We start from the raw sequence: 13,148 nt of genomic DNA on the forward strand, positions 1-13,148 counted from the left end.
AATGAGAATTTTTTTTTACTTTTTTTAAAGTCAGGGGTGAGGTGCTGGTTTGGTCTTAGATCTAGTCTGCATTGTAGATGCAGTAAACTCCTGGGAGCCTTGTAAGAGTACATATATCCTGGGTCTTTCCCCTTACTTGTTCTGGAGACAAGGTCAGGTCTTTAATATCTCTGGAATAAGTTCATCTGTACACTGGATCTTATACTTCTACTGTACTCACCCAAAGGAAGGACTTCTCAGTTTCCTACCTCTGGGAATTTATAGATTCCAAATTCCTGAGTGTTTCTAGACCAGTGGTTTTCAACCTGGGGGTCACATATTAGGTATCCTACATATTGGATATTTATATTATTCCTCATAAAAGCAAAATTACTGTTATGAAGTAGTAACAAAAATAATTTTGTGGGTGAGGTCACCAGAACATGAGGAACTGAATTAAAGGGTCATAGCATTAGGAAGGTTGAGAACCATGGCTTTAGACCACAGGGAGGGGCTTTAAGCAGGTATTCAAGGGATCCATTTTTTATTGCATTTCCTTTCCAAAATAAGAGATACAGTGTAAGCAGAAGTTTAGGAATTGAGCAGAGGGATTCATTAGCAGACTAGATTAAGGAGAAGAAAGGCTGAAAATGGCCTGAGGGACTTAAGAGACACCATCAAATGGAAGAATCTGCATATTATTGGTGTATCTGAAGACAGAAAGAAAGGGACAGAAGACATTTCAAAGAAATGATGACAGGAAGGGTCCCAAGTCTAGGGAGTAAATAACAATCCAGAGCCAAGGCATTAAATAATACAAATCTAGAGAGACCTATACAAGACATAATATAATCAAAATAGTAAGATAAAAATTTAAAAACTGTATCTTCTTGTATATATATTCCCCTCCCTCCTCCACTTAGCCATCCTGCCTTTCAAAATGGAGACAAATTGTTTCAGATTAAAACTCAGAGAGATTAGAGCATGATATATGTATGCCTTGTTAAAAATACTACAAGCCATTTTTCAGGCTGCATACAATTGTTGCTAATTAGTAACATGTATACATAAAGGATAAAACTGAATGGTAGGGTTTTTGGTCCCTGCTGAAGGCCATGTATTTGGTAGCCAGGCAGTTCTTACCAAATGGGGAAAAGATAGGGTTATGACACATGTCTTAGTTAGGGTTTTATTGCTGTGTGAACAGACACCATGATCAAGACAACTGTTATAAGGACAACATTTAACAGGTTCAGAGGTTCAGTCCAGTATTATCAAGGCGGAAGCATGGCAGCATCCAGGCAGGCATGGTGCTAGAGGAGATGAGAGTTTTATATCTTCATTTGAAGCTAGGAGAAGACTAGCTTCCAGGCAGCTAGTATGAGGGTCTTAAGCCCAGGCCCACAGTGACACACCCACTCCAAGACCACACCTCCTAATAGTGCCATTCCCTGGGCCAAGCATATACAAACCATCACAACACAGATGTCTTCTTATGCCACTTGTTTGGACCAGAGAAATTAGGCAGTAAAAAGAAACAAAAGTCACCCAACTTGTAAAAGAAGCAGTGAAATAGTCTCTGTTAGCTTGTGACATGTTATTAGATTAGTCTCTAAAGAGCTGTTAGAAATAGTACGTGAATTCAGAAAAGTTTGACAACACAAATATAATGTAAAAACATCACGCATTAATAGACTAATAACTCTACTATCTGAAAAAATTATAAAAGCAATTATTTATAATAGCTTCATAAAATAGAATGTAGTAAAATTAATATGGAAGTGAAAGATCTGTCTATAGAAAATTGTAAAATATTGATGAAACAAATGGAAAATAACATAACAAATGGAAAGTAAGCTTTCCAATTCATGGCTTAGAAAAAAAATACAAAGATAATCTCTAGGAACTATTGTAACTGATAGATTTATGTCTGGGATGCAGTCCCTATAATATTCATGTCACTTTACACAAATGTGGGAAAAATAGTTTTAACAGAAATACACAAAGTTCCCCAATAGTCAAAGCAATGTTGAATTAAAAAAATGAAGCTTGAGATGTCATGCTATTTGTGCTACGTAAAGAGCCTTACTTAGTAATCAAATGAATGAAAAGTAATCAAATTTGCATTAAATATCATTTTAAAAAGTGATAGGCTTGAAAGGTAAGTCAGTGAGTAAAAGTACTTGTTGCATAAGCCCAAAGCCCTGCATTTAAATCCCAGGAACCTACATATGATTGCGTCTAGTAAGTAGTGTGCATCTATATTGCTAATGTTTGTACAGCAAGATGGGAAGTTGGGACAGAAGAATCCCCAGAAGCTCGTAGTCTGTCTGGTATAGTAGTAACAGAATAAGGAATTGTTTCAAACAGGATGAAAGTTGAAGGGCATGCCAGAACGCAGATCTAGCTTTGTCTTATATCCTTCATGTAGGTGTGTCTCATATCATTGATGAGCAGTGGGCTTCACATATGATTGATTAATCAACACGGAGGAAAAGGGGTAGAGCCCTTATCAAACTAGCACTTTTGATAGAAAAACATTTCTCACAATTGGAAATAATGAAAACTGTCTGTTTTATTATATGTTTTATATATATCACAGAAATATATAGCTGTATAATGTTTTTTCCTTGACTTTAGCACTTGCTGGAGGTAAATTCTTTGAAACATCTGACCAGACTGACCCTTCAGGATCGAATTACCAAATCTCTTCTTCATTTGCATAAGAAGAAGAAACCTCCCAGTATCAGCGCCCAGTTTCAGGTTATTACCTATTTTACTCATTCCAAATACAATGTTTTCTTTTTTTCCAGATTGTTGTTGAAGGATCAGAGTGAATTACAAGATCATTGGTGTGATATGATTCTTATGCTTAAGAAGCCACAGTATTGAGGAAGGGAGTTAGGTTGTAGGTCCAAGAATCAAAGATTTTTCTGTAATAAAATAGAAAGTGAAGAATAAATTAAACCCAAACAAAGCAAGTAGATAGAAGAAAAAAAAAAGAATTTTGTGAAGCTGTAAACAGAAGAGGGGCTGGAGAGATGGCTTAGCAGTTTAGAGTACAAATGTGCTTGAAGAGTATTTGAGTTGGGTTCCCAGCACCCACATAAGGTGACTCCTAACCTTAGCCCATCTCTTGGGGATCAGGTGCTTTGGGCCTTTGTGGACAGATACACACACACACACACACACACACACACACACACACACACACACACACACACTTAAAAATACAACGCATCTTAAAAAGAAAACAAAACCTAAAGACTGTTGGAATAAGTAAAAGAAAAGCTCTGGTTCTTTAGCAAAAACGGATACACCATTAGCCAGAATAACTGCAATGTATATACAGAACCATCTATAGAAGGGAGAGCATGAATAAATCTTCTACAGACATTAAAATTAAACTAAGGTACTGCTTCTTTTCTGGAGGACTTTAAAGCTGATGAGAATGGAAGAACATCAGGGTAGGGCATGGTTACGTATACTGTAACACCAGGACTCCAGAGGTTGACATAGGAACATCAAAAGTAAGGTCAGCCTGAGCTACAGCTTGTTATAGGCAGGTCCACCTTGAACAAATATAAAGGTCCTATCTCAAAACAGAGATAGGAGTGGGGAACAAAATTACCCAAAATGTTCATTTTAACAAAGTTAGTTAATGAATGTGAAAAACAGTGAAAAATTATCCTCTCTTTAGAGTGTTCTAAAATGTAACTGCAATAATAACTATTGTCAGAGTATCTATTTTAAGATTAAGATTAAATTGTGTTCTTTATCCTTAACAATTCTTGATTTAACCAGAATGGGAATACATACAATTTCCTTTTCAGAAACATTTTTTTTACATATGTATAGAAGTTTTTTTTGTATATTTTGCCACATAATTGTTTATAAGTTACTTGTTATCAACTCTTGAATAAAAGAGCATTCTAATGACACTACTTTTATTGCAGGTCTCCTTAAGCAAGCTGATGGAGACACTTGATCAAGCAGAACCATATTTTGTAAAATGCATTCGCTCAAATGCTGAAAAGGTAAAAGTATTGTATACATGACAGCATATCATTGAAGTTACTTCAAAATGAAGTCTGAATAGAGAGGAACTATGCATACGTTCTGTACAGAAATATAATACTCTGTAAATATTATCTATAGCTAGTTTTTTATTTTCATACTTACACATCTGTAAGTTATTTGTGGATTTGACTCGGTGTGTACTAGAATCTGAGAGGCAAGTATTACCCCTTGAAATTCCATGAGAAAAATGATTTTTTTCCTATGAAAATTTTATATACTTTTTCTAATAGGATATATTTCTTTATTTACATTTCAAATGCTATTTCCTTTCCCGGTTTCCTGTCCATACCCACTCTCCCCCAATATTCCCCTGCACTGGGGGTCCAACCTTGGCAGGACCAAGGGCTTCTCCTTCCACTGGTGCCCAACAAGGCCATCCTCTGCTACATATGCAGTTGGAGCCATGGGTCAGTCCATGTGTAGTCTTTGGGTAGTGGTTTAGTCCCTGGGAGCTCTGGTTGGTTGGCATTGTTGTTCTTACACTCTTTTTTTTTTGGTTTTTTTTTTTTTCCTCTCCCCTCCCCCCCCCCCCCCCCCCCCCCCCGGGTCTTGCGCCTGCTAGGCAAGCGCTCTACCGCTGTGTTCTTACACTCTTAAAGGCTAATTAATCTCCTCTGTTGGATATTGTCTATGTCTCTTGCTTAGAAATTTTTGCCCATACCTTTTCTATTGCAGTACCTTTAATTTAGCACTTGTCAAAATTTAATGTGTAAATATGTCATTTTTATGTTCATTAAAGGAAAAGTAGTTTGTATCTAAAAAGCTTAAATACAATAGATATTAAGTTCATCTTATTTGTTTGCATGCATGTGTGCACATTGCCACTGTACACATGTAGAGGTCAGAGGACAGCTTGTAGGAATTATGTCATATTTTACTTCATTTTTAATAAACAGTCTGCATTTCTGCTGTTTAAACACTTTGTGTTGGGGCTGGTGAGATGGCTCAGCAGGTAAAGTCTCTTGAGCTGAGCTTTATAACCTTTTTGTTCACAGAACCCACACAATAGAAGGAGACTGACTCTCCTTAGTTGTCCTCTGACTTCCTCATGTGTTCTGTGGCATACATATACCTGCTTCTGAACACACACACACACACACACACACACACACACACACACACACACACACACACACACACTGTAGTTGAGTTCTTTTGTTATTCCATGGCTTAAATATTTCATCTGTGTAATGATCTACTGTAATTATAATACTAAAAATCATAGTCCTTTTTGAGTATTAATAGCTTACAGTTATGAAGTGCTTAGTTACTGCTTGTATTGAATAGAAGTTTAAGTTTCAATTATTGAGACCTCACTGTTCAAAAGTTTAGTTAATAAAATGTATCAGGTCTCAGGATAAGTTCTGAATATATGTAACATATATTTAGACATATAACACACTCATACATACACATGTACTGTTTTTAACAAAACCTCAACCATTCAATTTTACTAATGAAGAATATGCTGGGGTGAAAGCCTGCTAACTCAGAGAGGCAGAGAAAGTAACCAGTCCAGAAGGCTGAGTATTCTTCCTAGCAACATCACAAAAGGAAAGGGAAGTTCTTCTTCTCCACAGTGTCATAAAACTCCTCAAACTGAATGTTCCTCCCTTCTACTTCCTGTACATCTCTCTATCCACCCTCTTGACTTCCTCTTACTCTCTCTGTTTTTTCTATGTTCACTCCCTGTCAACTGACTGCTTGCTTTAACCCTTTGACCTAAGGTTGACTTTATTTAATCCTGATTACAGTAAACCGAAAACTCTTGGATTAAAGGTGTATGCTATGGCTGAACCAAACCACAACTAGAAGCAGGTTTTCTAGTAAAAAAAAAAATTCAAAAAAATATACATTTTTGTGTTTCACAATGTTATTGAATATCCTGCAATGTATGCTAACTCTCATTATTTAACATAAATTCATTTGATTTCTTTTCCTTGATAGCTTGCATGCCCCATTAAGAATTGACTTAAAAAGGGGTTGGGGATTTAGCTCAGTGGTAGAGCACTTGCCTAGGAAGCGCAAGGCCCTGGGTTTGGTCCCCAGCTCCCAAAAAAAGAACCAAAAAAAAAAAAAAAAAAGAATTGACTCAAAAGATTATTAAAAATAATATTATGAGAACTGACCTAGAAGTAATATAAAAAGCTACAAATACATCTCTTTAGAATGCTTAGAAATATAACCTCTGAGATATCTAGGGGAATCTGAGCCTCCTTCCTGTGAGTGCCTATGTAATAAAGGAGTTTAACATTCCTAAGACTACCAGGATTTTTTTCCCCTCTTTTTCTGTGTTTGATGCCTATGTCGTAAGCAAAATTTTACAAAAAATAAACACCTTTTGCCTTTTATTAGGAGAATTTTGTCAGTTTTAAGCCAAGGTAACAGATGAAGTAGGAGTTATTTTCTTAGTGACAGCACTAGATAAACATCTTGATGAAACACAATTCTTTTTTTTTTTTTTTTTTTTTTTTGTGTGTGTGTGTCAAGCCAGGAGAGGAAGAGAGGGAGAGAGGGAGAGAGGGAGAGAGGGAGAGAGGGAGAGAGGGAGAGAGGGAGAGAGGGAGAGAGAGAGAGAGAGAGAGAGAGAGAGAGAGAGAGAGAGAGAGAGAGAAACACAATTCTAAACAACCCTTGGTTAAATGCATCAGTGACATTTGTGGTGACTGAGCTGTGAGGCCTTTGGACATTTACATTTCTACTGAGTATTGTTGGTCCTTTGCCTTTATGACTAGAGGAGCCTAGAAAGTTGATTTCTCCCTCATTATTCTAGGGCAAGCAGTCATCTTCTCATATGGTACCAGTTAGGAGAGCTTGTCAATTTAACTGCATCTTAATCCCTTAGTCAGTTCCTGGCTACTTAAAGTTCAGTTGTACTTTTAAGACAAATCTGAATTTAAAGATATACTAACTTTTTCTTTGCTTGTTTGTTTTAGCTGCCCTTAAGATTCAGTGATGCCTTGGTACTAAGACAGCTTCGGTACACTGGAATGCTGGAGACAGTTAGAATTCGCCAATCTGGATATAGCTCCAAATATTCTTTCCAGGTTATACGCTTCTATAATACATTTACATACTTATACATACATACGTACATATTCATATCACATAAATTGTTTCTACATATCTTGCTTTATATATCTCTAGATATGGATATCTTTGGGACTCATTTACCACTTATTTGAAAGGAGAGCTGTTCTGTTGAATGTATGTCATGATAGAGTATAGTGCTTGGCTATTCTCATTTGATCTGAATGTTTATCAATATTCAGTTTAACCATAATTTAGCAGTTTTCACACTGATTTTTTTCAATAATTGAAATAATTCAATGAGAATTATCTAGTCAAATAAAAAGGTTTCATTTGGTTTTCCCTGAAGTTTTCTTAGTAGCATTTCTTATCTATGAAGCAAGCTATAGAATGTTATTCAGCAGTCTGCTCTGTGTGTAAATATTATATTTGAACCTTACAGGAACTGAGCAATTTTTGCTGTTTGGAAAGAGAAAGCTTTTTTCTCAGTTGTATGTTCCAATATCTGCTGTATTTCCTATGACCCCCTTACTAAGATTTCAGGATTTTGCTAAATGACTTTTCTTTGGTCTTTGGTATTCTCAAAAAGAATAACCAATTACCAACTTCTGCCCTTCTTTTTAAAATTCAGTTTCCATTTGTTAGTATAATGTTTCAAGCTTGGTAACTTTTACTGGTTTTAAAACTATATTTTTAAAAGATGTTTTCAGTTTTATTTTATGTTTATGTGTGCTGTGCCTGCGTGTATAGCTATGTGCCATGTGAGTATAGTGCCTTGGAAGGGCAGGAGCAGGCGTCACATTCTTCCCAGCAGGTTACAGATTGTTGTTAGCAGGTATATAGACACTTAGACTGTATAAACCAGACCTTGGTAAAGTGCTCAGTGCTCTTAATCACTGAGCCATCTTTCCTGTCCCTCCTATTTATAGCATTTTAAAGTAACACTTTGTTTTGTTCACCCTACTTTTTTATTAATAAGTTTGTTCTTTGACAATTTCCTACATGTATATAATTAATTCTGGTTACTCTCTTACGCACTCTCTTATCAGTTTCTACCCCTGCCAGTTTACCTTCTACTTTTAAAAGAATTAGAAAACAGGCTCTAGAATACCTTCAACTCGTGTGTGTGTGTGTGTGTGTGTGTGTGTGTGTGTGTGTGTGTGTGTGTGTGTGTGTGTGGCTCGCTCCTCTCTTACAGTGTATTCTGATTTTCTTCCTTGTTGACTTGCTTTAAATAAAGTTTTATTTTTACTAAAAAGGCTGAAAAACCCATTAATAAAGGGATAATCCATTTAGGGCATAGTACTCATCTAGTTACTTTGTGATCAGATACCATTATCTTTTTACTTTTCAGGATTTTGTGAGCCACTTTCATGTACTTCTTCCCCAACATATTATCCCATCAAAATTTAACATTCAAGATTTCTTCAGAAAAATAAATATCAATCCTGATAATTATCAAGTTGGAAAAACCATGGTAAGTATATATGACTTTAGTCAAAATTGAGAGATTTTATATTTTAATAATAATACCTGTCTCTGTCTATGACTTTTATGAAAAGATCAGTTTGCATTAAGTTACTACAAGGAAGTTAAGTTAGATGGTTTTTTGTTTATCTCTGTCTACCTACCTTATCTATCTACCTTCCTCTATCTATGTATCTGTCTGTCTGTCTGTCTGTCTACCTACCTACCTATCTACCTGTCTCTCTCTCCGTGTATAACGGGGCCATGGCAGGGTTGTATAAGTCAGAGGAATACATGTGGAATCAGTTCTCTTCCTTTACTATGTGAGTCCCAGGGATGAGAGTTTTTAATATGTAAATTAAAAGTTTTCAGTCTTGGTGGCAAGTGCTTTTACCTACTCTGCTATCTTGGTTGCCCATAAATTTGATTTGTTGTTGTTGTTATTATTATTATTATTATTATTTATTATTATTATTATTATTATTATTATTATATTTGTACATGGATAATGTGTGAATGCTAGCACACCCGTGGAAGACAATTTTTAGGAGTTCTTTTATCTTAGGTTCATTACTGACCCTAGGTCCTTTATTCTTTTTATTTCTTTTTTCTTTTTTTCTTTCTTTTTTTTTTTTTTTTCAGAGCTGGGGACCAAACCCAGGGCCTTGTGCTTGCTAGGCAAGCGCTCTACCACTGAACTAAATCCCCAGCCCCTGTTTTTTATTTTTTTAATGGCTTAGCAATAAAAGTGCTTGCCATCAAGCTTGATAACCTGAGTTTAATTCCAGAACTCATATGATATACCTATAAATAGAATTGACTTCTGTAGTTTGTTACCTGACCTATGTACAACCTAAAATAAAATGCAATTAGTATTAATCATTAGAATTTCTGGCCAGTGTTCTGACTACAGCTTCATCTGTAATTCAAACCATGTCTAAGATATTCTACTGTAATGACCAACTTATCCTGTCTACAGTAACATCCAGATTCCTCTACTGCCATTTTCAGCTATTTTCTTTATTACCTTTTATTTATATTTTTCTTCTTCCTCCTCTTCCTTCTTCTTTTCTTCCTTTTCATTCAATTTTCAAGGAGAAAACCATGATCATCTTGGGCTTACCTAACTGATTTAATCCTTTTGTAAAAAAAATCTTCTTTTGGTTCTTTTCTTAGAATTGATTCTTATATCTCAGCCTGTTTCTTTATTCCTGATTCCATTTTATTTCTTGCTCCTTAGCTTGTTTCCTCTATATTACTTTGAAAATATTAAACTACTATTTATGCTCTATTTTAGTCATTCTATTTAATGTATTCTACCCATTTATTAAAATCACTTAAATATGATGCTTTCCTTTTATTGACCTCATGCTCAATTATAATCCCCATTAAATTTATATATCTTCCTCACTTGCACTGACTGGTCCTCCTTATTGTTAGGCAATAGAACTGCATGCCTACAATCTACACACTAGAAAACAGTACCAGGAAAATTACTTATTCATGATCATTCTAGCTGCATAGAAATTCCCTGCCAGCTTGGGCTACATGAGCATTTGTTATAAAACATAAGACAAAATAACGCCCACTTCCATACTCTAGCTTCATAATATCTAACAGTACTTTGTGAAGATTAATTATTGAGTAATTTTAGTTTTTTTAACTTTTATGTTGCTCAGGTAAGATCATCTAACTCTAATCCTTAGTAGTTTACTCTTTAACTCCTGTAATATGATATCTGCCTGCTCCTAAAGATGAATCATAAATCTGTTTCCAAAGAGATATGTCTAATTTATACTTCGTATATACCTACTTTTGGCTCTGGGGAATAGGAAGCCTTCAATGCACAGTAGATGGTTATCGTTGGCTCCTTCAGGTTTATAACCGTTTTTCAAGGTCTGTGGTTTCAGTTTTCCCCTTAATCCAACATTTTCAAAAATTGTGACATACTATCCAGAGGTATCCTGATCTTTTACAGTAATATTTTTTCCAGATGAGAGGCAGTAATGTAGCGTAATGTTTGACAGTGAAAAGTTGGTGCTTTTATCATTTTCCCATTTCCTCTCAGGTACAAGCATCTTTTTTTCAGTTTGAGAATGATTACTTTAGTCCAGGTGAGAGAACCATTTATCAGTACTTTGTTTGCATTTCTGCCATTATATGTGTTTTCTCTGAAAGCTTACCACGGAAATAATAATACATGGATAATTTTCATTTTTTCTTAAGCTTTATTCCTTGTCTTCCTTCTCATAGGTGTTCCTAAAGGAGCATGAACGACAGCACTTACAGGATCTGCTTCATCAGGAAGTGCTTCGCAGAATCATACTGCTGCAGCGGTGGTTCAGGGTCTTGCTCTCTAGGCAGCAGTTCCTTCACTTGAGACAGGCGTCTGTTATTATTCAGGTAGGATGAGAAAGAGATTCTCCATATGAAAGAGCCATTTTACTGTGAAACATTTAAATAATAATGAAACCTTAGTGATGAGAATGAATCATGCTTATTTCTTTTTTCCTTTTAATTTATTCTTCTCTCATATATTACATCCAACTGCACTTTCCCTTCCCTCCCCTACCTTCTCTTTCTCCCAGATCCACCCACCACCACCCTTAACCTCCCCTCAGAGTCAGGGACATCAACTAAATATGGCATAACAAGCTATAAATAGGACCAGGTCCATATTCTCACAGCAAGGCTGAATGAGGCATCCCAGTAGGAGGAAAAGCATCCCAAAGGCAGGCAGAAGAGTCAGAGACAGCTCTTGCTCCCAGTGTTATCACGAGCACTGAGCTACACAACCATAACATATATAGAGAGAGCACTTAGTCAGGCCCATACAGGCACCCTGATCTCTGTGAGCCCACATGAGTCCCAGTGAGTTGATTCTGTAGACTGTTTTTGTGGTACTTCTGACTCTTTGTTTCCCCAATCCTTATGCCCTATCCTTTAAGGGACACCCTAGACTTCATCTAATATTTGGCTGTGGGACTCCACATCTGTTCCCATCAGTTTCTCTAATGGTGATTCTGCTAAGCTCCTCATATCCTGCAAGCATGGTACACTGTAAGTTGGAGGGTTTGTGGCTGGGTTGGTGTCCCAATCCTTCACTTGAGACCTTGCTTAGTTGTACAGGATGGCTGGTTCAGGCTCTGTATCCCCCACTGCTAGGAGTCTGCTAGTGTCATGCTCGTAGATTCCATGGAGTTTCCATTGTACTGGATTTTTACCTCACTCCCAAAATGCTCAATTCTAGTCATCTCTCCAATGATTCTCCCCCTCCAGCCCTCCTCCTGATTCCTCCTGTTCCCATCCTCACCCGCTCCAGTCCACCTTTGACGTTTCTTTTCTATTGGCCCTCCCCAGGTACATCCTTGTCTTCCCCCTTTAACCCTTATTACTTATTTTCTCTGGCTCTGCAGATTATGCATGATTATCCTTTACTTCACAACGAATGTCCACTTATTTGTGTGTATATGCTTGTCTTTTTGACCCTGAGTTACCTCACTCAGGATGATTTCTTTTTCCGAGTTCCATCCATTTGCCTGGAAATTTCATGTTACTTTGTTTTCTAACTGCTGAATAATACTCCATTGTGTAAATGTACCACATTTTTTTCCACTCTGATTGAAGGACATCTATGTTGTTTCCACTTTCTGGCTTTTATGAATATAGCCTTTATGAACATATTTTAGCAAGTGTCCTTGTGGTAGGATGGGGCCTCTTTTGGATATAAGCCCAAGAGTGGTATGATTGGGTCTTGAGGTAGATTGATTGAAATAAGGAAGGGCTATATTGCTTTCTATAGTGGCTGTGTGTGTTTGCAGTCCCACCAGCAATGGAGGAGTGTTCTCCTTTCTCCACATTCTCACCAGCATGAGCTTGTATTTCTGATCTTATCCATTCTGACAGGTATAGTAAGATGGACTCTCCAAGTGATTTTGATTTGCATGGAGTTTAAAGCCAGCCTGCTAGCCTGCCTATATACATTTCTAGAAAAGTCAGAGCTACAGTGGAGACACCCTAAAAAATAAACAGATAAATAAAAAAAGAAAGAAAATAGAGCCTATTAATTTATAGAATATGAAAACATCTAAAATTTTAAATTGTATAATTTTAAATTCAACTAGATTATTTGAAATAACAGTTGTAATAAGCAAAGACAGCTTTTGTTTTCTAAAGAGCCAAGTTTTTACTTACTATTTTACATTTGATGTGTCCTTGGATAAAAGCCTGACCTGTGGGCTTTGTTTTGTTTTTGTTTTGCCATAATCCCCAACCACTACTTCATGGAACTTTTCTCCTGATGAATTTTTGCAGAGGCCTGCCCATTGTCAAAGGGCCTCCATTAACACGGCTCATCAGTTGTGTATAAAACCACAAACATGAGCATGGCACTTGCTTAATTTAAGGCTTTGGCAATTCTGTGGATCCCATCTGATAAGGCATTTGGTCTTAGAGGAGGTCATCTCCAGTACCTCCTGTAAAGTAGTCCTAACTTCCATTACACCTACAGCAGCAGGTTATAGGCGAGACCAAACCTGGACCAACCAAAGCATCAACACAACTCAATGGCAGCATAGAAGGCGCTAATGTTG

General features: G+C 36.6%; 1 protein-coding gene and 1 long non-coding RNA gene across 34 annotated transcripts in view; one reads left to right on the forward strand and one right to left on the reverse strand.

Annotated features, from left to right (window-relative positions):
* Myo9a (myosin IXA) overlaps window positions 1-13,148 on the forward strand; it is a 203,022-nt gene that overhangs the window by 119,924 nt on the left and 69,950 nt on the right. For all 23 annotated transcript variants that reach the window (XR_015626337.1, XR_015626338.1, XR_015626339.1 and 20 more), the window contains 5 exon segments: window positions 2,620-2,742; window positions 3,936-4,016; window positions 6,996-7,106; window positions 8,444-8,566; window positions 10,810-10,959. Coding sequence is in view for 19 of the 23 variants with exons in the window: in XM_087560284.1 (XP_087416410.1) it covers window positions 2,620-2,742; window positions 3,936-4,016; window positions 6,996-7,106; window positions 8,444-8,566; window positions 10,810-10,959 (588 nt within the window). In the remaining 4 variants the exon portion in view is untranslated.
* The window catches only part of LOC102546766 (uncharacterized), a 150,480-nt gene that overhangs the window by 57,154 nt on the left and 80,178 nt on the right, over window positions 1-13,148 (reverse strand). For 5 of the 11 annotated variants that reach the window (XR_015627750.1, XR_015627751.1, XR_015627743.1 and 2 more), the window contains 2 exons: window positions 10,844-11,001; window positions 2,751-2,912 (listed from right to left, as the gene is read on the reverse strand). This is a non-coding gene — a long non-coding RNA (uncharacterized LOC102546766). Of the gene's footprint in view, window positions 1-2,750; window positions 2,913-10,369; window positions 11,002-13,148 lie in introns of all 11 variants that reach the window. The other 6 variants (XR_015627748.1, XR_015627742.1, XR_015627747.1 and 3 more) reach the window with 2 other exon arrangements.

The sequence above is a fragment of the Rattus norvegicus genome, chromosome 8 (assembly GCF_021556685.1).
Source record: "Rattus norvegicus strain SHRSP/BbbUtx chromosome 8, alternate assembly SHRSP_T2T, whole genome shotgun sequence".
NCBI classification, from domain to species: Eukaryota; Metazoa; Chordata; class Mammalia; order Rodentia; family Muridae; genus Rattus; species Rattus norvegicus.